The 25,019-nt window shown below is 35.3% G+C and overlaps 1 protein-coding gene across 2 annotated transcripts in view; it reads right to left on the reverse strand.

Annotated features, from left to right (window-relative positions):
• Window positions 1–2,596: 2,596 nt before the first annotated feature.
• The window catches only part of LOC149834195 (uncharacterized), a 33,183-nt gene continuing 10,760 nt past the window's right edge, over window positions 2,597–25,019 (reverse strand). Inside the window, exons 6-8 of one of the 2 annotated variants that reach the window (XM_090010016.1) lie at window positions 7,787–7,884; window positions 4,818–4,956; window positions 2,597–3,042 (exon numbers count right to left, since the gene is read on the reverse strand). In XM_090010016.1, coding sequence (XP_089866142.1) covers window positions 2,875–3,042; window positions 4,818–4,956; window positions 7,787–7,884 — 405 coding nt within the window. In that variant the 3' untranslated portion in view covers window positions 2,597–2,874. Of the gene's footprint in view, window positions 3,043–4,817; window positions 4,957–7,760; window positions 7,885–25,019 lie in introns of both variants that reach the window. The other variant, XR_016432514.1, reaches the window with a different exon arrangement.

Raw genomic sequence — 25,019 nt, forward strand, 5'->3', positions numbered from 1 at the left:
CAGGAGATGTGGACAGGTAAAAAGCATCGATAAGATGGCCAATTATGGCTGGGCAGGTGTAGATGTTGATGGTGAAGTTCTTGTACTTATGTTTGATGTCTAGAGAAATGACACTTTGGGCACCTAGGCCTATACCGTTTTTAGGCTGAAGGTTCGTTGAAGTCTTAGTTCATCTTCCATTATGGATGGTCAACTACTAATGTAAAACGAATCACAGTGCAATTCATGGGATTTCTTTCCTTCTAATTTTCTGTTTTTTCTAGCCCACAAGGGCTCTGTTCATCTGGTAAGGGCAACTTGTGAACGTCACCAAGCTATAGGGATCTCACAAGCATCAAACCTACAATATGCATCATTTGCCACAAGGTGAAAGCCGAGTGTATTCCGGAGTAGGCAAAGGAGACCCCAAGTGTGTGTTTGATTACCTCAATCTCTGAGGAGAATCGAAGTTTAGTGGATCGAGGCATGGGGTGGCGCCTTGATCCAACCTCCTTACAAATGGAGAGATCCCCATTTTAGGTCAACAACCCTTCACACACACACACACACACACACACCAAAAAAAAGGTAAAAGAAAAAACTGAGGTGGATCTTTATCTCAAAAATCTTGGATCTCTAATCCGAGGCAATCATAGATTTCTTAAAATAAGAAGAAGAGAGCTATTTTGTTAGCCACTTTAAACATTTAAAATATTATCACATCTTAAAATATCGTGGTATTTTCTTTTCAAAATATAGCAATATTTACACTTTTATCAGTTACATCTCAAGAGAAAAGTGATCTTAATCTATTTCATTCTATTACTCCTTTTACATATAATTTTTTTCTTAGTATTAGTGTTTATTTCAAGAGATATTTGACAATAAAAACAGTGAATATGAAAATTCTCTAATTCTATCGATATATTGGCTGCAGTTTTTTGCTGTTAAAACTTTTGTCGCCAAGGATATTCTAGTATATAAGATTAATGTGGTACATCTATACAAGATTAATGTACTTAATCATTATAGGGGCATTCTAGTATAGGCAGGGATCCATTAGATTGAGAACCCTTCAGCTAAAAAATGACAAAAAGTTCTGTCATTAATTGCAGAGCAACTGTTAATGTGCATGATCTATGACGTGACTAGAAATACTCAAATCACTATTTCCTTGGTCGATACATCTTCATCGGTTGGTGCTTTCTACTAACAAACAGTCCAATTTCTGATCATGATGAATGATGATGTGATAATTACAATAATAAGAATTGCTAGTCATTAAAATTACTTGAATATATATACTGTAACAACTCATAGGCCCACTGATTGACGTTTGCTAAACAAACTTTGGGCTCCATTATATGATGAATCAATCACAACTTTGCTTAAAAAGTGCAACTCTCATCTTTCAATATTGGTGCTAGTGTCTTTTCATTTTGCATAATCTTTCCAAAAGGAATATTAATATATGATTCCTGACCAACCATCATCGAGGAACTTATTGAGACTTAGCTCCAAGAACCAATCAGTGACAGACAGCATGTCAGAGGAGTGATGCCATGAAAGATCATACATAAAAGGCTAGAAGTTTAAGCTCCACATTGTGGTTTGAAGTTGTCCTGTTTATCAGCTGTTCACACTAAAGACCCACAAAAATGATTAGATACATCTCTCCCAAAAAAGTATTTACCTGTCTGTAAAGATGCAAAGCAAGAAATTTTTGGTTTTGGAATTACGCAGAAAATGTTGACCATTGAACATAGAAATGGTGTACGAGCAATGGATTAAGACAATGGTATCATTTCATTTGATAATGAAGTGGATAGCCCATGACAAATACACAATGAACATACTTATTCTAAATATACATTTTTTTTAATCTGGGACGTTTAAGATTGCATGTTAGTCAAATTATAAGGCAAGCCCAAAACCAGCCTTCCCTTATCCCATTTTCTAAAATCATCCCTCCCCTGTTTGCCATGCCAAAAGCATTCCTAAGGTAGCTAGACGTCACATGACAGGAGGGTATTTGTCCTAACATTTTGAAATGTAAAGATGATTTTGAAAAATCAAATAAGGTACAAATGCTTTTGGGTATTGTCTATAAAGCAGGGACGATTATGAAAAAGAACTAATCAAAAAATATATCTAAGTTACAACCAACGACTCGAGACAACATCATTTAGTTCAACTTTGCCCCCGCAAGGCAAAACAACTCACACCAAAAGACGTTAATGAAAACCAGGTATCAATCACTTACAGGAACGGGGCACGCTTCATGGCTTAATTACAATCAGTGTTCTTTTAATGTTTTGGATAATCCAAGGGAAAACACCTCTTCCACCACCACGTTGGCTGGCCTGCAGTTGGTAAAATCTTTGAGATCCTCCCTACCCACTTGCGGCAATCTTTTGAATTTCCATAGCTCACAACTATCCATTTGCTCTTGCCTTTTCTGTACATTTTGGTCATGATGGGGGATAGGACCGGAACCCTTGGGAGCCAAACCCAAAATTCTTTGGCTAAGATGAAGTGACAGCCTCATTATCACATTGGCTCTTGGAAGGTAAAAATTAACTCAGATGACCCAATGCTTGAATTGCATACACCATGATTTGAAATCCTTAAAATACTAAAGGACAATCTTTTATAATACAGGATGTCTGAAGTACTAATGAGAGAGATAACCCTCTCAAAAGAAAAGATGTTTTGGCTAAGCATGATATTCTAACAAAATGAAGCCAAAACAATGAAACTGTTGACATTTGGGGTCAATCTGACTGAAAAAGAAAATGCCAATCTCATATAGATTAAATGATACTTTCTCCGCGAGCCATTTCATGACTGCTCATGAAAACACATACACACATTATCATAGCAAGCACGCTTTTTCTAGAGAATACTCATAGTATACACTTTGTCCAAGTTCTTTAGCCAGGATAGGATCACCATTGCTCCCTTCTCCCAGGCAGAATCTAGCATCATATCATGAGCAACCCCTTCTACACAGACTGGAGAGACGCCATAAAACTTAGCTGTTTCTTCAATCCCTTCATAATCCTACACAATTTCACATTATTTCTGAAACATGGCTTCAACAGTTACCATGAAAAGACTTCTCAATAAAACTGGTCTACAGCTTAGAACCTTAGAACAAATAAATACAAATCTAATAGTTCAACAGGCAAAAGGCAAAACAGAATAAAGTATGCCATATATTCAGCTGTTTTGATCTCTTTCCTAGGAGTTATAACCTTTTTCTAATATTATACGATATATTTGAAATTTGGTACCATTTGACTTTGATTCACATTTCCCTTAACATAGGCCTGTGATGATAAATGAAGAAAACAAAACGTGTCTCCTGTATGACATCTATCTGCACAAAATAGCAGGTTAAAATATCTAAGCACCCATAAGTTTGTAGTCTTAGTGTTTGTCTTAAAAGGCACCAGAATGTGCTGTCAACCATTCTAAGGAGAAAAGAACAACCAGGACTGGTGTGCTTTTAAGATGTAGCGATCTAGTAGAATCACAGAGGTACAAAGTTGATTAATAGTCAATTGGTAATATTCAATAATACCTAACATTTCTCCATGTGCTCAGAAACATCCAGTCCTTCAGTTAGTTAAAAGATGTGAAAATTATATTCTTCAAGCTCTATTTGTGTTGTATACTGCTATAATCTGCTTCCAACATGTTCATATTTCCCTTTCATTTAAAGACCATGTTACACACACACACACATATGTATATATATAGATATATATAAATATATATAGATATATATATAGCCACTAGACTATGAGAACTACCGTGTGAACCACGATTTTCATGGACTTTTTACTCTTTTCTCTTGAATCTAACCATATGTATGTGATCTACAGGATTGGTTTTATAAAGACCAGCTCTTGAATAATCCGATTATGATGCATAAACAAGATTTTCTAAGGATTTAAAATCAACAGCTCATAATCTTCATAAATATTCAAGCATCCAAAAATCGCATTTTTTCATCAAAATCCAATGGCTGATTCCTAGCAAATTCACCATGTCGAACACATCTACATGGTTGGATTTGCAAAAAAGTGTCAGAAATGCCCACTTCACATGGTAGTTCGCATATTCTAGTGAAATATATATATATATATATATATATATATATATATATATATATATATATATATATATATATATATATATATAACTCTAATGATCCACCTGGATAGTAACCTTCTTGCAATTATATAAGCAGTATCACAATCACCATCAGTGTTTTCCTATGCGAAAAGATTGCCATGTGTTGGCAAGTATACCACATAAGATGTTGAGACATGATAAGATGGGCGACCACCATGTGCATGAGCAGCACCACGATGAGACTATATTTTATATATGTATATAAAGAAATTTGTTCTAGTTAGTGTGTGCATGTTTGGCCAGCTGAAAACCCCAGTTAATGACCCAGATGGGCCAGATCATAGTGCAGGGACTAGTGATAGCAACTTAAAAGCTGCTCCATATACCATCTGAGATGGCATCATGCTGCTAATGATTTGTACTAAGATGACAATGTGTCAACTGGTTCACACACTTAGAGATTAGCTGGTCGTCAAGGAACAAACACCTGGTCACACAGACCATGACGGTAACTATAATTTAGAGTTGGTGGATTTTTACAACAAATAAAAATTTAGCAATCTTATGTGGTTTATAGTCTATGAACCTGAGGTACTTTGATTATGTGCTAAGTGTGAAGGAATTGATGCCAGTTCAACAACCAGTTAAATAATGCTAATTCAATTTGAAAATACTGAGCTAATTAACAGACCCACCACAATAAAGTCATCAGCAGCACCCATGACAAGGACTTCTAAGAAATTCTTCGGTACTGAAGGGACTGGTAATGATGCATTGAGTTTCCTGAGGTTGAACAATGGAACCTTTGAACTTTCTCTCATTAGCTCTTGGTATCTGCAACATACTATGGACAATTAGCTAACACGAACAGCACCCAGCAAACATGAAAACTATTTTAGAAGGAACTATATTCAGCAAGTTCTATGTCTGATTCCATCTAAGTTCAGTTTTTGAAATTTGGTGTACACCACAAAACCACCAAAACATAGCTCATGCACAAATTCAAAGAAAGGGTTTCAATCATTTCACACCGAATAATAATACTATGGATAGCAACAACTATTAACAAATTAATTCAACAAGAAAAGTATCTTTCAACTCATTGATTAGAAGATTTTCCCTTGGATAAATCACTATTGGTTGTATACAAATGATGGGAGCCATTTTAGTATGTCAAGGATCCATATGTACCAACATTTTGGAACCCGTAGGCAAGGATAAATTATAGTAATTTGTTCCAAGTCAAAACATAAGCAGAAACAGGTATAATATTTTATAAAAAGGAACTTAAGTTTCTAAGAGACCTAATATACAAAACTAATTTTTCCCCAAGGGATCTTTAGAATTACCACTGCTCAGCACAAGTTAAAAGACTTTAAATCTCCTATTTAATCTAACACAACAGGATATTAGATCAGAATAGTCTAAGCTTCTTTTTTACATCACCATTAGGAATGTTTAGATCTTCAGCACAGAGACTGTAAAATATCCACGTCACATGCAAATTGTCAAATGAGATGATCGATGGAAATATCTAGCATCTCTCATCAAAATCTGAGTTTAATACCCTTGAATTGATAGTATGATTAAAAGAAAAGCATCTAAAAAGATGCATGCTCCTGTTTATTGACAACTTACTTTGAGCCATGGTTCAAAAAGGCACTCACCTTGAGGCGAGAAGCATCTGCTCTTGCCTCAAGACAAGCCATCATCTTTCTGCCTCAACTCTCTATGGGAGGCACAAATATAGGAGAAATAAGCCTCTTGTAAAATGAGGTTGACACCTTGCATGAAGAGCAATAGCTTTTCACATTTTTTGTGTAATTTCTGTTCCTTATTCCCGCCTGACTTATACTTTATTTTGTATATTCACTTACATCCTACAATATTTTTATTCCTGGGTTTTTCCAAAAATTTCCATGGCTTAATGCAATGTGACATTTGAATATCTTCACTCATTGCACTAGCCATCATTTACCGTTCAGTACCTCAAAGTATGAATATAGTAACGTTTTTCAATCAATAGAATGCCATTTTCTTGTTGACCCCCTTATAGTTTGAACTTATCCATTCTAATGAAATGCTTCAATAACTTCTTTATTTGACTAAGCCATCCACATAATCAGTGGTATTTACCCAATTAGTTATGGCTGTCTTAAGCATCTACACATTCATAGCGGTTTTGAAGCAGCATTGCATTGACAACATTAGTGCATAATCAATGATGACCAGAATTTACACATGGAAATCAAGAGTTCTCTTTTTTAAAATAGCATCTTCAGCCTTTGTAATTTTTAGGATAACCAATTAAAAGAAGGCTTGGCTTTAAAACATACCTTCCTTTTGAACTGCCTACATGAACACAAAACCAACATCAAAATTTTTTAATTCAGATCAAGAATGAATTTTTTCTATGGAGCATCTCATATAGTGATTTTCCATTCAAAACACCAGTTTAGATATGAATAATTAGATATGCAGCCGGATGCTGCACTTTATTCTACAAAAATTGAGGAACAATGTTGGAATCAGAGTTGCCAGTCAGGGAAGCGGGGGTAAGAAGTGATTCTGGAAGCGGAAGCGGGAAGCGAGGCACTTTCAAAATTTTAGGAAGCAGGAAGCATGGGACAACTTAGAAGTGAACCAGGAATCATCTCGGAAGTGACCTAAGAAGCAAGAGGGAAGCGAGGGAGAAGCGAAAAAAGAGAAAAAAGAAAGAAAAATAAAAATAAAAACACAAAAAAAAATGAAAAAAGAAAGGGAAGTGAGAGGGAAGTGCGCATCTCAATTTTTTTTGGCGCTTCCCAGCACATTTTGGAAGCACCACGTTTTGTGCTTCGGGGAAGCACGCTTTCCCATGCCCTATGGCGCTTCTGGTAACCCTGGTTGGAATACATTAATGTCATGCTCACTTCAATTATGTGTCATGTTCTCCATTTTACTATGTAGTGTGTGCACATGAAACCTATTCTTCAATAAGATTGTCCGTTAGGTAGTGTTGAAAAGCATAATATGAACACTCTCATTCCATCTCCTCTTCTGATGAAACACACTCATTTTCAATAATGCTTTCAATCTAGTTCTTAAAATTCTCAAACATCACAAACGCATCAAAGTTTTGGTTATTTAAATATGGATTTATTGTATTTTTGAAGGACTTCCTGCGTTCTCAAAAATCCTTTGCAAATACTCAGATCTGTGGAAGCCATAAAACCACCAAGAAGTATCACAAACCCTCATTTATCAATTGAACATTGTCCTTTTGCCTTTTTATATATTTGATTGGATATTTCGGAAAATGCTTTTGACACTAAAAACTATGTTGTACTTGTCCAATGGTCTATTTCCGACATAAGTATTTTTGTTATGTGTGTGTGAATGTGTATAATTTTCATAAATTTCAAAAACATATAAAATATATGCCTAACACTCTTAACAAGATAATAAAAATTAAAGAGAATACAGATAGTATAAAGAAGAAATTCATATCTAATTATTGCAAAGAATAGTAATACCACAGCCACCATATGATCAATTTGTGAGAAGTAGACAACGTGGCAACAGAAAACTTGCAGAAATGATGCACTCTTTTTTTCTGCAATATATTCTTGCTAAACAAATATGGTATGTTCTGTTACCACAAAAAATAGGAAATATGACATACTGCTGGACTTGATGATCATCCATGTTCACAGAGAAAAATGTTTCCTTGCAAAGGCTCAAAGAGGTTGCAAAAGCTTTCGCAGCTAGGCTGAGTGTCACCTGTTGCATATCTGCAAATGAATCAAGATGGAAAATGCTCGAACCATGTGTCTGCAATGAAGTATGTGGGAAAATAAACACACACACACACACACACACACACACACACACACACACACATATATATATATATGCATACATTTTAACAGTGTCTCAATGCTCAAAAAGACTCCAGATAAAGGATCAAGTTTAAAAGATGAGCATCTTAATCAAAATCAAAAATTCCATATAACCTAAATGTTGCAAGATTTTTTTTTCAGACACGTAAGTTGGGGAATGGCCCCCACGAGGTTCGAACCTGAGAAGATTTATATGACTAACATAGAAGAGAAAGCAACCTGGAAAAACAAATTTCTGAATAAAATTCTGGTGCAGATTAGGAAGTCAACACTTAAAATTTTAAATAAATTGGAGTTCTCATTTGTTGAAGAAAATGCATAATGACTTTATATTACCTACAACATAAGAGAAAATTAAAGTAACAAGCAAGCAACTAACACTTGCTGATTATAGGACAAGAATAATGACAGAGAAAGAGAAATGTGAACAGAAATAGGCAACAAGGGGACCATCATCTATCAGCCTCTAGTGTTCAGCTTGTTCATCATACTAAAATGGACTTGGGAAAAGTACCAAAATACAAGGGTTATTGGAAACACTAATAGGAGGATGGGAAACCATTTCCAAAACAGGAAACACTGTGTTTCCGAAATGTGTGGAAAACACCAACAAATTTATGGGAAATGTGTTTCCCACACATTTTTCATGTGTTTCCCAAGCATTTCCCTTTTGTGGGATACATGTTTCTCATGTTTGGTAAGGTTTTTCTTCTTGTTAAACGTTTATCATTTGTTTTCCAATCATTTCCCAATTTGTTTCCCAGTCCGTTTCCCAATTTGTTTCCCATTACCGTTTCCCAAGACGTTTCCCGTTCCCATTTTCTTTTCTGGCAACTTTGCAAAATTACATATTACATTATTTGTATTACTTAACAACATTACAAGAAGATATAAATAGTTGCATGCAATTACAGGCATGCCACTACTGTGGGCCTAATGGTCACATGAGTAAGAACAATAGACAACTTTATTTCAACTTCCAATGTCGAGAAACAGGCAATGGCTTACTGAACAAATCCAGAACTTGAGGAACTCCAAACATAAGCCTAGATCATAATTGTTGATCCTCAATATTTTCCCAAACAAAATGTTTGTCCAATTCTAGGATTTTTGTTTTGTTATAATTCACTATTTTGCTCAAGTTATCATAATAGATATGTAGTCAAAAGCAGCACCAATCTGATGACCACTCACTTAGTCTACGCACATGTTGGCTAAGTAGCCCCATCGTCTTAATCGACCTACTAACCACTCCTAGGCAAGCTATCAATATCACCTAGTCAACAACTATGTCTAGGGATTTCTCATTTTTTTTGTTGCACAAAATGCAGTGAGAAATGAGAATGGGGAAAAAGACAATAAGAAGAATGATACATGCATACACATAAAACCAAGCTTTGAAACCATGTGGATTATTATAGGAGAATGACAATAAGGAGAAAGAAAGAGAACGTGTGAATAATAGGAAACAATACAACACTCCTCTATTAGCCTCCAGAGGTCAACATTCCTTTTCTTTTGTGGGGTTTTTTTTTTTTTTTGATAGACAAGCTGGGGTTAAACAGATCCATATCAGTAGTACAAGAGAACAACAATTACATATTTTCTATGACGGAAAACCATGAAAGTGGTATAACCTCCCTGATGTAAGTAACACTTGATGACCCTACTTTAACAAGAAACTGTGTTACATAGTTACCTCTTTTGGGCATCCATAGACACTAGAATCCAGCAAAATGCAATAAGTAGTTAAGAAAAATCTCACCCTTTGTACCTGGTGTCAGTCTTCCTTCAAGTCCTTATCCACAAATTCTTGTGGCAACTTGCTATTTATGCATTTTTGCATGACAGCCTTGTAAGAATACGAGCTCCTTCAAGGATGTTCACTAGATCACCAACAATGGACACTCAAAGAGTTTCACTATAAAGTACCGAAATGAACACTCAAAAGAACCACATGAAAGGTTCATACACAAATACAAACTAAATGGGTTTCAAGAACAAGAGGAAAATAGTGTTTTTATTGATTGTAATCCACACAAAAAACATGCAATGAGAGGGGGAAATGCCCCATATTTATATACAAAAAAGAGGATGAGAGGATAGAGTCGTCGGGCTCCCAACGGCTCTATTTTGTATTGACTAGCCCAATACAAACCAAACTAAAAATAAAAATCCTAGTCTAGTAACCATACATTATTTTTAACACTCCCTCTCAAACTTACGGTTGGATAACCGAAAGTTTGTCCAAGAGAAAGTGAAATCTAGGAGCTGCGAGAGGGTTGGTAAAGAAATCTGCCAATTGATATTCTGAAGAAACATAGAAAAGATCAATAGTTCCATGTAGGAATTTCTCTTGTAGATAGTGACAATTCATCTCAATATGTTTAGTTCGTTCGTGAAAGGTCCGGTTGTTGGCAATGTAAATGAAACTTTTGTTGTCACAACATAGTCGTGATGCTCATTTACTTTGAATACACATGTCATTTAACAATCTTCTTAGCCATACCACTTCCATAGTAATTGTAGCGATGACTTTGTACTCTTCTTCAGTTGATAAGAGAGAGACTTTCTACTGCTTCTTGCACCTCCAAGAAATCAACGATTCACCTAAAAATACACATAAACTAGTAGCTGAGTGTCGGTCATTTAGATCTCCTTCCTAATTCGCATCAGCATAAGCAATTAAATCTAAGGAGGAAGCAAACAAAAAAAGTCCACAAAAAACAAAAGTTTTAATATATCTAATAATACGCAAAACAACTCTCATATGAATAGTGGTAGGAGCATGCTGAAATTGGTTTGTTGTGAAACTGCATGTGCAATGTCAGGTCTCGTAATTGAAAAATATGATAGTGCCCCGACAAGTTGTCTGTAAGGTGTTGAATTTTCAAGTGATTCTTCATCATTAATCTTCATTTTGACATTGACAACTTCGAGAGTGTCGACCTTCTTTTCATCTGAGATATCAGACCTGTCAATAATATTTAGAACAAACTTAGATTGAGTCAGCAAGTATCCTCTAGAAGAATAAGCAACTTTTATACCAAGAAATTTTTTTAAAAAACTCAAATCAGTCATTTCAAAATGTGTTTTGAGAAACCTTTTAATATTTTCAACTCTCTGTTTATCACTTCTAGTGACAATCATATCGCCCACGTAGAGAAGAAAGACAATAATACCTGCATCAAAAATCTTAACAAATAAAGTTGTGTCAGTCAAATAAGATTGAAAACCAAATTCAAGCATAACTTGACTAAACTTATCATACCAAGCCTTTGGTGCTTGTTTAAGGCCATACAGGGCCTTATCTAAACAAAGAGTTTTTCTTTTAGGAATAACAATGTCAGGCGGCGGTTCTATATAAACTTTTTCAGCCAAGCTTCCATAAAAAAACACATTTTTGACATCTATTTGATATATAGGTCATTTCTTTACAGAGGCAAGAGCTACTAAGGTCCTAATTGTGGTCATTCTATCAACTATAGCAAAAGTTTATTCATAGTCTATTCCATAATCTTGGGAATATCCCTTGGAAACTAATCTGGCTTTATATCTTTCAAGAGTTTTACCACTCTTGGTTTTAACTTTATACACCCATCGACAACTTATAGGCTTTTTGCCTAGTGAAATGTCTTGAATAGTCCAAGTATTCACCTTTTTCTAAGGCATTTAATTTCACTGTCATAGCTTCTACCCACTCAGGATGTTCCTTTGCTTCAGCATAGTTGAAAGGTTCGATGTAAGAATGTATTAATGTAATGTAGGCTTGATACTTTGGTGAAAAAGACTCATAAAACACAAAATTTTCAGGGATTTTTGACACTTTAGATGACCTTCTTGTTTGTATCTCTTCCTGTTTTTCATTACTAGTATATTTTTCGAGAGCACATGGATGTTCTAAACTACCACACCTACAGTATTGAATACAATCTTGATCATTATGGGATGATTCTTCACTTATCATATCATTTTCAACTTCTTGGTTTTCATCCATATCACACTCATCAATCTTTAGAACTAAATCCAACAAAAAAGAATACTCATTTATTTTCTTAGTTTTCTCAGTTTCAAAAAAACTTTTCTTTTCCAAAAAAGATATATTCCTTGGTAGAAATAACTTTTTAGTTTTAAAGTCAAAACATCTTTAACCTTTTTGATAATTGGCATATCATAAAAAAACACAAAGAATAGTACGAGAAGAGAGTTTGTCATTTTTGTCAGAAAAAATGAAACATTTGCATCCAAAAATCCTTAACCTAGAGTAATCTGAAAATTGTTTAAAAAAAAATCAATAAGAGATACATTTTTTAAAGAAGAGGATGACATTATGTTAATAAGATAAACTGCAATTAGAGTGGCTTCAGCCCAAAAAACTTTAAACACTTGATTTGAAATAAATAAAGTCCTTGTTGTTTTTATAATATGCCTATGCTTCTTTTCAGCTAAACCATTTTATTGAGGAATATAGGAACATAATTTGTTATGTGAGATACTGTATAGATTTAGATCATCTTTAAATTCTTTTGATAAAAACTCTCCCCCTGAATCAGTGTGAAAGATGAAAATATCATTCTTAAATTGATTTTTGACTAGATTATGAAATATCTGGAAGTATGAGAAAACTTCAAACTTATGTTTATGAAAATAAATTCAAGTGTTTCGTAAAATCATCCACAAAAATTATATAATACATAAAATCACGCTTTGATATAATAGGTGCAGGTCCCCACACATCCGAACGTATTAACTCAAGTGGTCGAGAAGAAACAAAGGTCCTTTCTTGAAAAGGCAATCTCTTCATTTTACCAAGAATACAATTTTCACATGTAAAATTTTTAAAATTACAAAAAAAAATCATCTTTGAAAAAAACTGGATACACTAGGATGGCCAAGTCTCTTATGTCATAAATCTAAATCAACTTTTTGAATATTACAATAAAATGTATTCTTGGGTATTTCCAAAAAAAAATCACGTAGTATAAGCCTCATTCTCTAGGGCTTTCCCCAATCAGCTTCCCTGATTGGCGATCTTGCATTCAACAACCACAAGAGGAGAAGGAAACATTACATCCATGGTCAGATAATTGAGAAACAGATAAAAGATTTAAGTTAAGTTTAAGAATGTATTTAATTTATGAAATACAAAATCTTTTTAAGTTTGGAGAGATATTTTCAAAATTTTCTATTTCTTTTATCTTAAGAGATGTTCCATCGGCGGTAAAAACATTTGACCCACTAGAATTATGACATTCAGATAACATATCATTATTTAGTATCATATGAAAAGAAGCACCTGAATCAAGAAGTCAAAGAGATTTATCGGTATCAGAGACGTCGAAGGAAGAGACCGCGGCTCCAGTGGATGAAGATGAAGATGCCCCTTTGAATAAAGGTTGAAGCGCCTCCACTAATTATGTTAAGGACATGTTTCCAATGGATGGTTCACTTGATTCTTGTAGAGGTCCAACAAAGGCAACTTTCTTCTCATAGGGCTTCTTTAATTTTGGATAATATGTTTTTACATGTCCCGGTTTACGATATAGTAACAAATAACTTTCTTTCTTTCATACTCATTGCCTTGCTTCTCATTATAACGACCATAGTTTCCTGATCTAGATACGACTAGGATCGAGTCATCATCACACTTTGAGATTCTCGTTTTAAGCCTATTTTCCTCTATACTAAATTCTTCTATCGAAGTGACTTTCCCTCGATGAAGAAGAACGGACTTGGTGGATTCAAACTCCGGTCTTAATCTATTAATAAATTGGAAAAAATGTTTTGTATCTATTTGATTTGGACGAAGTTTTGTGTCTTCCGAACAATGCCATTTTTGTTTAAGAAGAGCCAACTCTTCCCATAATTCGAACAAACTATTATAATATTCTCTAATGCCTTACTCTTTAAACTATATTTTGTACCTTATCTTGTAAATTGCATACATGTGCAATATCTTTAAGAGAGTACATTCTCTTAAGATAATTTCATGCATTGTTTGCATGTTCAAATTTTGCAAAACTTGAACGCTTCTTGATGTCGACGCTACTAATGAGCCAAGACATAATCTTAACATGTCTCATTCTCCATTCCTTTCATTTTTTCTCGTAAGTGGTTATGGCCTTATTTTTTTCAACCTCCATAAGAGGTATCTCTTTCTCACCTTCTACTTTGATAAGGATTAATTTAGGTTTTGGATCGGTCTCATCCACTAATCCCCACAACCCTTTTCCCTATATAAGATGTTTCATAATTGAAGCCCATGTTACATAGTTGGAGTCGTTGAGCTTAATGAGTTTTATGGTAACATTATCATTGTCATCCATTTTTACAAGGTTTGATGAGAAGAGAAAACAAAAAGAGTAACGGTGGAAGTCAAGAGCACTTTACCACCATAAAAATGCCACCAATCGCGAATACTAAGAATGAAAAATATAAGAGAGCTCCAACACTTTCAAATTTTGGAGTGGCACACTTCCCAATGTTCCGAACACAATTTTCAGCTTGATCACCGAGCTTTGATACCATGTAAGAATACGAGCTCCTTCAAGGATGTTCACTAGATCACCAACAATGGACACTCAAAGAGTTCTACTAAAAAGTACCGAAATGAACACTCAAAAGAACCACAAGAAAGGTTTATACACAAATACCCACAAAATGGGTTTCAAGAACAAGAGGAAAAATAGTGTTTTATTGATTGTAATCCACACAAAAAACATGCAATGAGAGGGGCAATGCCCCATATTTATATACAAAAAGGAGGATGAGAGGAGAGAGTCGTTGGGCTCCCAACAGCTCTATTTTGTATTGACTAGTCAATACAAACCAAACTAAAAAGTAAAACTAAAAATAAAAATCCTAGTCTAGTTATGATACATTATTTTTAACAAGCCTCAGCATTGAGGTCCTCATTGTGAGGTTGATACTTTGCCACTTGAATATTAGAAGGATGGTGTCTGATAACCCGACCTACAGTGAGAGAATAAGAATAGTAAGTGCCAGGCGTTTTTGTTTAGACGTAGATGTGGCATGAGGTCTAAATTGTTGACTTGTTTCATCATGGGAACCAATCTTGAATTCAAGTGGTGGTAAAGTCTGGTGACATGTTATAGTGCATGAAAACTTGAATTGCCTGAAAGAACCACCGACTAGGTTGGAACCTGGACACTCAAAGCCTCAAACCCCGGTGGGGGTCCTTCTACACAATCAAGATTAGTAATTTCTGGTGGCAACTTTTCTTTCACATTGCTTACCAAGGGCCACCTAGTAAGGGGTGCAGACATATACTTAGTTAAAATCAAATCAGCCTGAGATACGGGTAGCTGATCACACATCAGTAGGTTGTGATTTGTAGTTCCTTCGACCATGAATCCATTAGCCACATGTTGCTTGTTGAGTAAGCTTGTCACTGCACCAGTGGAGGTACCCACTGCCTCCAACTCAACCGAGATGATCCTTTACGAAAATGGGTTGTGTGGTAGCCTCCTGTCTTCCCGAATCATAGAACTGTGGCTGAACTACATGAGAGATCTCCATCACTTCATGAAATTGAGCATTTGTGGAAAAATTTGGAACCTCTTCTGATGGACGCATAGCATTAACATCTAGCTCTGTTGTCGAACTTCATGTAGCTTCTCTCCTTTGTTGTCCAAAATGGACAACTTATTGAAAGAGGGGCTCTCATTGTGGATTTCACGCCTACGCCCCCTCTCATCGTGAATTTCACGCCTACGCCACATATGTTTAACCCTTTTAACAGTCGTCCATTGATTTGCAGACGTAGCTTGGCCTTGTGAAGCCATTGGTATAGATGGACAAGTAATTTTTGAAAGAAGATGGAACCCACAACCGAATCATCACAAATAATCTCTTAAAGAACCATAAAGGTCCACATACAAAGCATTTCACTCAAGAACCACTAAGGTTCATCCACAAAGTACCCAAAAGAGAATGCACAAATAAAAAGTAAAGAATGAATTTCATTCAAGTGGGATTAAACCCACACCAACAGTGTGTATTACAAAGGGGAGAGTCCCCTATTTATAACTAAAGAAATGAGAAGGGAGAGGGAGTCCCAACTATGGCTTTTGACTTTTGGTCAAAAGCATAAAGTTTACATACGTCCAAAAACTGAAATTTAAAGTTAACTACTCTAATCCTAATGTAACTAAACTATGTATCTAAACTGAAAAGAAAAGATTCAAAATTATATATGATGGAATATTTACATATGAGATTATCTATGAGATTACATTTTTTAACACTCCCCCTCAAACTTACAGTTGAACCGAAAGTTTATCCAAAAGAAAATGAGATCGAGGAGCAGCGAGAGGTTTGGTAAAGAAATCCGTCAGTTGATATTCCGAGGAGACATATGGGAGATCAATGGTGTTTTGTAGGAATTCCTCTCACACGTAGTGGCAATCCATCTTGATATGCTTGGTTTGTTCGTGGAATGTAGGCAACGTAAATAGAACTTTTATTGTCACAACATAGTCGTGATACTCTTGTACTCACAATACCCATATCTTGAAGCAGTCTGAGAGACCTTTTGTTGTTTCTTGAACCTCGAAGAAATTAATGATTCTCCTAAAAACACACAAAGTCCAGTAGTTGAATGTCGATCACTGGGATCACCTCCCCAATATACATCAGTATAAGCAGTTAATTCTGATGAGGAAGAAGCAGACAAAAAAAGTCTTCTAAAAATGAAAGTTTTAATATATCTAATAATGCTTAACACAGTTCTCATATGAACAGTGGTAGGAGCATGCTAGAATTGACTTGTTGTGTGAACAACATGTACAGTGAAAACACACAAAGTCCAGTAGTTGAGTGTCGATCACTGGGATCACCTCCCCAATATACATCAGTATAAGCAGTTAATTCTGATGAGGAAGAAGCAGACAAAAAAAGTCTTCTAAAAATGAAAGTTTTAATATATCTAATAATGCTTAACACAGTTCTCATATGAACAGTGGTAGGAGCATGCTGGAATTGACTTGTTGTGTGAACAACATGTACAATGTCAGGTCTGGTGATAGAAAGGTAAGACAACGCCCCAACAAGTTGTCTGTAAGGTGTTGGGTTCTCAAGTGGTTCTCCATCGTCAATCTTCATTTTGATATTTACAACTTCAGGAGTGTCAACATGTTTTTCATTTGTAATTCCTGACCTTTCAACAATATCAAGAGCAAATTTAGATTGAGTTAGTAAATATCCTATAGGAGAATAAGTCACTTCAATACCAAGAAAAAAATTTAAAAAGCCTAAATCACTCATTTCAAAGTTGTTTTTGAGAAATATTTTGATATTGTCAACTTCCTATTTATCACTTCCTGTGATGATCATGTCGTCCACATAGAGAAGAAGAAGAAGAATACCTGCATTAGATTTCTTAATAAATAAAGCTTTGTCAGTAAGACCAAATTGAAAACCAAAATCAAGCATAACTTGACTGAACTTATCATATCAAGTCTTTGGGGCTTGCTTAAGACCATACAAGGCCTTATGTAAATGAAGGGTTTTTCCTTGAAAAATCTTAATGCTAGCTGGTGGTTTCATATATACTTCTTCAACTAGGTTTTTATTGAGAAATGCAGTCTTGACATCCATCTGAAAGATATGTCATTTCTTTACAGAGGCAAGAGCTATTAAAGTTCTTACAGTGGTCATTCTAGCGATTGGTGCAAAAGTGTCTTCATAGTTTATTCCATATTCTTGGGAATAACCTTTGGCAACCAGTCGGGCTTTAAATCATTTAAGAGATTGGTGCAAAAGTGTCTTCATAGTCTATTTCATATTCTTGGGAATAACCTTTGGCAACTAGTCGGGCTTTAAATCATCACTCTTGGTTTTAACTTTATATATTGTAATCACCCTAAATTTTCACTTTCATTCACAAACACCCTTTTCCCTTGCCACTGGGACCCGCTCTCTAAATCCTTCAAGGAACCAGTTGGTTGACATCTGATCCAGGGTCATCCAGAGCCCAAATTTTGCCCCAAATTCAAATACTTCAAAATTTAATCTCAATTTCAATCATCAATTTTCGCCTTCAAACAGAAATGTTCAATTCTTTGTCTCTGCCAGGGGTCTGGGACTTCAAATCTCTTATCTAGGGTTTGCATTTTGTATCATTCTATATCATTTCACGGCATTCTGCATCATTTCATTGCATGGTATTGCATGTTATTTTCGAGATCCAGCACTCTGGTTTTTCAAAATCTTCAAATCCAGATTTGATTTTAAAACCCTATTTCGAAATCAATTTCAAAAACACTGGGTTTTAGATCAATATTGGCCATTTATCAACCCTAAGGATCTGATATTCCTTTATTTCAAAATATTTTCCCTAGAAAGCGATCTGGATTCATTTTAAACTCAATTTTAACTGATCTCAGTTCTCAGATAAGACCCATCTAGGTGGTGTCACTTCTGGATCCCTTCTTTCATCCAAATTTCTCAAATTTCAGAGTTTTAGTTGAATCAGGACTCTGTCTTTTTACCTTTTAAACCCTTTTCAAAATTCCATTTTGATTTTAAACCAAAAGTAACCTTGTCCCTTGTCCATTCTCTTCATTTTGGCCAAAATATCAGAGTTTCAGTTGGACTAGGACTCTATCACAGAGTTTCAGTCGGATTAGAATTCTATCTTTCGTTTCTATTTTTACATGTTTTTAATAAGATCTCTCAAAATCTATCAAAAGAAACCAAAATTTTAGAGTTTCAGTTGGACTAGGACTCTATCACAGAGTTTCAGTCGGATTAGAACTATATCTTTCATTGCTAGTTTTACCTATTTTCAAGAAAACCTTTCAAAATTCCTCAAAAGAAATCAGAATCTTAGAGTTTCAATCGGACTAGGACTATATCACAAAGTTTCAGTTGGATTAGGACTCTATCTTTCGTTTCTATTTTCATCTGTTTTCAATAACATCTCTCAAAATCCTTCAAAAGAAACCAAAATTTTAGAGTTTCAGTCGGACTAGGACTCTATCTCAGAGTTTCAGTCGAATCAGGACTCTACCTTTCACTTCTGTTTTTACCTGTTTTCAAGAAAATCTTTCAAAATCTTTCGAAAGAGGTTAAAATGCTAGAGTTTTAGTCGAATCAGGACTCTTTTCCAGAGTTTCGGTTAGATCAGGACTCTAACCTTGACTTCATTTTTTGAGAAAATATTTCAAAAACTTCTTCATTTATCTTTCAAAGATCGAATTTCAAAATTTCAAGACTTCATTATAGAGTTTCAAAATTTTAGTACTCTACCCCAGAGTTTCAGTCGATCCAGAACTCTACCCTGACTTTCTCTTTTTACTTTTATTTCACTTGTTTTTCGAAAACAGACCCAATTCTAAGAATTTCAAAATTTTAGGACTCTATTCCAGAGTCTCAGTCGATTAGGACTCTAACCCTGGTTTCGTCTTTTTGTTTATTTTCACTAATCTCTGAGAAGATCTTTTAAAACTTTTTTTTTGTATTTCAAAAACCAAAATTTAAGAGTTTCAAAATTTTAGGACACTAGTTAGGAGTTTCAGTTGGTTTAGGACTCTAATTTCCTCGAATTTTATCCTTTGCTTTTATTTTCATTTGTTTCAAAAACTTTTTTTTAACCTTTATTTTAATCTATTCAAAAATTCAGATGTGGGGCCCACACACCTGGCGCCACATTCGTGAGATTTTCAATTCATCTAGGACCCTAGAGGATTTAGAATTTTGATTTTCATCTTTTGTTTTAAACCCTTTTTGAAAATCTTGTTTTTAACCCCTTTATTTTCAGGCTTTTAAAATTGTTTTCTGAAAAACAAGTGGGGCCCACACTAGGTGGCGCCACATTTGAAAATATTTTGGTTAACATAGGATTAGTCAATGTTCTAGTTAGGTTAGAAGTTTAAAAGAGTCAAAATTGATTTTAAAAATCCATTTTCACTTTAGTGTTTTTAACTTTGTTTTTCAGGATTTTAAAAACCAAATGTGGTCCCACCTAGGTGGCGTCATATTTGAGATATTTTTAAAAGATTAATTAGAACTCAATTAGGTTAATTAGAGTCTAATTGAGAAGGTTGAAAAGTCAAACCCAGCTAAAAAAATTGCCCCACCCCCCTTAATTGATTTAATTAGAAAGAGTTTTAAAAAATAAAAACTCCTTAATTAACCCTAATTAAAGAGGTTTTGAAAAAACTATAAATAGGGGACTCTAGGGGGGGTCAAACATGCTTTTTCTCACCCTCTCTCTCTCCAAAAATTTGTGGCTCTCTCCTCGCCCTCAGCCTTCCTCCTTCCTCCTTCCTCCTTCCTCCATTGGTGCAGCCAAGGTAAGCCTTCTTCTTCCCTTTCTCCTTTTTTTTTTATGAATCTTTGCCATTGTCACCTTTTTTAGCATGTTTTTCCCTTGTTTTTATTTCAAAAAAAATTATGTGAGGGCCTCAAGATGATGATCAGTTGATGTTTGATGGTCTCTTACACGTTTTTTATCCATTAATAATATTTATTTTTCATTTATTATGTTAAACGCCCGAAAAAGATCGAGATTCGGTCCCTCTATGGATCGAATCCCTCTTTTAATGGCTAAATCAAATTTTAACTATGTTTCCCTGGATTTTTTTATTTATTTTATTATATTCATGTTTATTTTACTCATCCAAGCATCAAATCATGATTCGTTGCATTGTTTGCATTTTTAACGGTTTTTACATGCTTAAATTAGGTTTATTCATGTGCTTTATTGATAATATGTGTTCTTGATTCCGGGCATGCGAGAATGGCGTTATTTCATGTTCATTTTTCTGTCATTAAATTCTATTTTTTTAGAGTTAAACTGTGCATGTGTCAGTGATTTTCCATAAAAATTTTGAATTATTTTGAGTTATGTAACCCTGCTAAAAAATCAAAAACCGAACTTTGATTCTGGTACCGTGAAGACGTACAGAATCAAGTACGATTTGTCGAAGCAATATCACTCTCGTCGAAGATCCGATCGACAATCCGTAAGTTGCAGTGTGTTCATTATGATGTCTAGTATATCCTGTGAAATTTTTAGATTTTTCTATTGTTGTTTGTTATTTTTCCTCTGTCAAAAATCAAAACCTATTTCGCAGTGGCCGTTATGTATGGTTTTAGCCCTAGGTCAACTTACGTAGATCGTATCTCCCTAACCGGAGATCCGATCGATGATCCGTAAAAAGTCATGAGCTCAGCAGCATGTCTAGTTTTATCAGTAAGCTTTCTGTAATTTTTGAACATTGTCTGCTATTTTTAATTGAGCTAAAATCAGAACTATCTTTTTTGGAGGCGTTATGTATTCGTCGGAATCAAACATATATTGCCGAAACAATATCTCCCTAACCAGAGATGCTTTCTTCGATTTGTAAAAGAAAATAATTTTGTTCATCTGTCTAGTTTCTCCATGTGAAATTTTACAGTTTTTCATTACTGTTTGATACCTAATTCGGGTCTGACACTGTGACAAATACATGCCCGCGAGCAAAATTGCATATTTCTAGGTTTTTATTTAATTTTTATATCAAAATAATGCCAAAAAATCTATTTTTCAATTTCAGTTTAATGTTAGGGTTATCAAAAGCATACATGTCAATTTTTGTTAATTTTTTAATCTATTTGATACATTATTTAGTTAAATCATAAAAACGGGATGCCCGCAGAGTCCCGATTTAACTGAAACACGGGCCAAAATTGATGTTTTTTATAATATTTCGTATTTTTTATGAAAATATTATATTTTTAGGGTTTGTTCATATTCATAACCATGCTAGGGTGCTCCACACACGATTTGGTGTTGATTAGAATCTGTTTGATCCCTGGATTCAAAGTTTTACAAAAATCTTTTTTGAAAACCTTGATTTCAAGGCCATAGTCTTGCTTTCAGGGGCATTTTGGTCATTTTTCCTAAAATTTCAAATGCCAAAATTGTTTATTTTTATTATTTATTCAATTATACATTATCTTTTATTATGTTTATAACTCCGCCTGTGTAGTTATACACTGCCGGTCCCAAGCCCGGATAAAGGAGGAGGGTTGCGGTAGGCCTGTGACAGCCAGCATAAAAACTTTGTCATATCCTATGAAAATGAACCAATATGAGAATTTCGTTGGGGCGTTCCCTACTGAGCGACGCGCTGTACTCTCTAGGCCCGGAGGCAGTGATAAATGTGCAAGGGTTGCTAGGTCGTCGCCCAGAAGCGACGCGTCACACCGGCGCTCGGGTGTGGTGTCAAATAGGCAAGGGTTCCCTCACTTTGTTGGACGGGTGGGGGTAAAGAAGTTAGTCCAAGACCATAAAATTAGGTTAGCCACTTGGAACATAGGGTCTTTAACTGGTAAGTTGGTAGAGTTAGTAGATGTTATGTGTAGGAGAAAGATTGATATTTTATGTCTTCAAGAGACCAAATGGGTAGGTGAGAAAGCTAAAGTGATAGAACCTTGGGGATATAAGATTTGGTATACAGGAATAAATAGGAATAGGAATGGAGTAGGGATTGTTATGAGTCGTCAGTTTATAGATAATGTAGTTGAGGTCCGTAGGAAGGGTGATAGAATTTTACTTATTAAATTAGTATTAGGTACGGATATTATTAATATTATTAGTGTTTATGCACCTCAAGTAGGTTTAGATGATTCCGTTAAGCATCAATTTTGGAAAGATTTAGATGGAATAGTACAAGAGACATCTTATGGAGAAAAGCTTTTCATCGGCGGTGACCTTAATGGACATGTAGGCATTAGTAGGGATGGATTTGAGAATATCCATGGAGGCTATGGTATAGGAGAAAGAAATGAAAGTGGAGAAAGGATTTTAGATTTTTGTTTGTCCTATGATATGATCTTAGCAAACACTTGGTTTAGGAAGAGGGAGTCTCACCTAGTAACATTTAAAAGTGGGGTTAATACGAGTCAGATAGATTTTTTCCTACTTAGAAAGAGAGATAGGGGTTGTTGCATCGATTGTAAGGTTATACCAGGAGAAAGTGTAGCTACACAACATAAAGTCTTAATTTTAGATCTTAGAATTAGACAATGCCCCAAAAGGGATAGACATAGGATAGATCCTAGAATTAAGTGGTGGGCACTGAAAGGAGCTAAACAAGGAATGTTTGTAGAGCAGGTAGTTAAGGAAGTTGATTGGTGTCTCGACGAGGATTCAGAATCAATGTGGAATAAGATAGCGGGTGGTATGAGAAAAGTAGCTAAGGAGGTATTGGGTGAGTCTAAAGGCGGTGCACCACTAGGTAAGGATACATCATGGTGGAACGAGGATGTCAAATTAGCTATTAAGGTTAAAAGAGAGTGTTATAGAAATCTAAGTAAGAGTCGTGATAATGAGAATTTGGAGAAGTATATGATAGCAAAGAAGGAAGCTAAAAAAGTTGTTCGAAACGCGAGGGCTAAGGTATATAAGGAGGTTTATGACAAGTTGGATACCAAAGAAGGCGAGAAGGATATTTATAGGCTTGCAAAGATGAGAGATAGGAAATCGAAAGATTTGGGTATGGTTAGATGTATCAAAGATGAAACGCAAAGGGTTTTAGTCAAAGATGAGGAGATTAAGGAGAGATGGAAAGATTATTTTGATAAGCTATTTAATGATAGTCATGCTCAAGATCTTGGAGACTTCTCCATTCCTTTTCATGAGATAAATCGTGACTTCATGCGCAAGATTCAAAAGAAAGAAATTGCAGAGGCTTTGAAGAAAATGAAATCAAGAAGGGCAGTTGGCCCAGATGGTATACCTATCGAGGCTTGGAAATGCTTGGGAGAGAAAGGTTTAGAATGGTTGACAAATCTTTTTAACTTGATTTGGCGAACAAATAAGATGCCTAATGAGTGGAGGAAGAGTACTTTGGTGCCTTTATATAAGAATAAGGGTGATATACAAGATTGCACAAACTATCGTGGTATAAAACTCATGAGTCATACTATGAAACTTTGGGAGAGGGTGATTGAGTCTAGGTTGAGGAAGGTTGTCATGGTATCGGAGAATCAATTTGGTTTTATGCCTGGAAGATCAACTATGGAAGCTATACATCTTCTTAGACAACTTATTGAAAGATATAGAGAGAGGAACAAAGATTTGCATATGGTTTTTATTGATTTAGAGAAGACATACGATAGAGTACCTAGGAACGTTCTCTGGTGGACAATGATGAAGAAAGGTGTTTCTCTCAAGTACATTAGTATAATTAAAGATATGTATGAAGGAGTAGTAACCAATGTCCGCACTTGTGGAGGGGTGACAACCAATTTTCCGATAACGGTTGGGTTACATCAAGGATCTGCTTTAAGCCCTTTCCTATTTGCGATAGTGATGGATGAGCTTACGAGATCAATTCAAGAAAATGTACCGTGGTGTATGTTGTTTGCTGATGATATTGTTTTGATTGATGAGTCTAGAGCTGGGGTTAATGCTAAGTTAGAATTATGGAGACAGACATTGGAAGCTAGAGGTTTTAAGTTGAGTAAGAGTAAGACTGAATATATGGAATGTCGGTTTAGTAAGCAACGAAGTAGTGATGGGAGTGTAGTGAAGCTTGGTGAGCAAGATATACCGGTGAATGATTATTTCAAATATTTGGGATCCATCATTCAAAAGTATGGAGAAATTGATGAAGATGTAAATCATAGGATAAAGGTTGGGTGGATGAAATGGAAAAGTGCTACTGGAGTGTTGTGCGATCGTAGAATGCCATTGCGGTTGAAGGGAAAGTTTTATAGGACGACTATTAGACCCGCTTTACTATATGGTACGGAATGTTGGGCTGCCAAGAGACATCATATTCAAAAAATGAGTGTAGCTGAGATGCGGATGCTTAGATGGATGCGTGGAAATACAATAAAAGATAAGATTCGGAACGAAGAGATACGTAAGAAGGTAGGTGTTGCACCCATTGAAAATAAGATGCGAGAGAATCGTTTACGGTGGTTTGGACATATTCGGCGAAGGCCTAATGATGCTCCAGTTAGAAGGTTGGAGAAATGGGAAAATATATTAGTTAAAAG

This window comes from Nuphar pumila, chromosome 6 (genome assembly GCF_984573655.1).
Source record: "Nuphar pumila chromosome 6, dmNupPumi1.hap1.1, whole genome shotgun sequence".
Taxonomy (NCBI): Eukaryota; Viridiplantae; Streptophyta; class Magnoliopsida; order Nymphaeales; family Nymphaeaceae; genus Nuphar; species Nuphar pumila.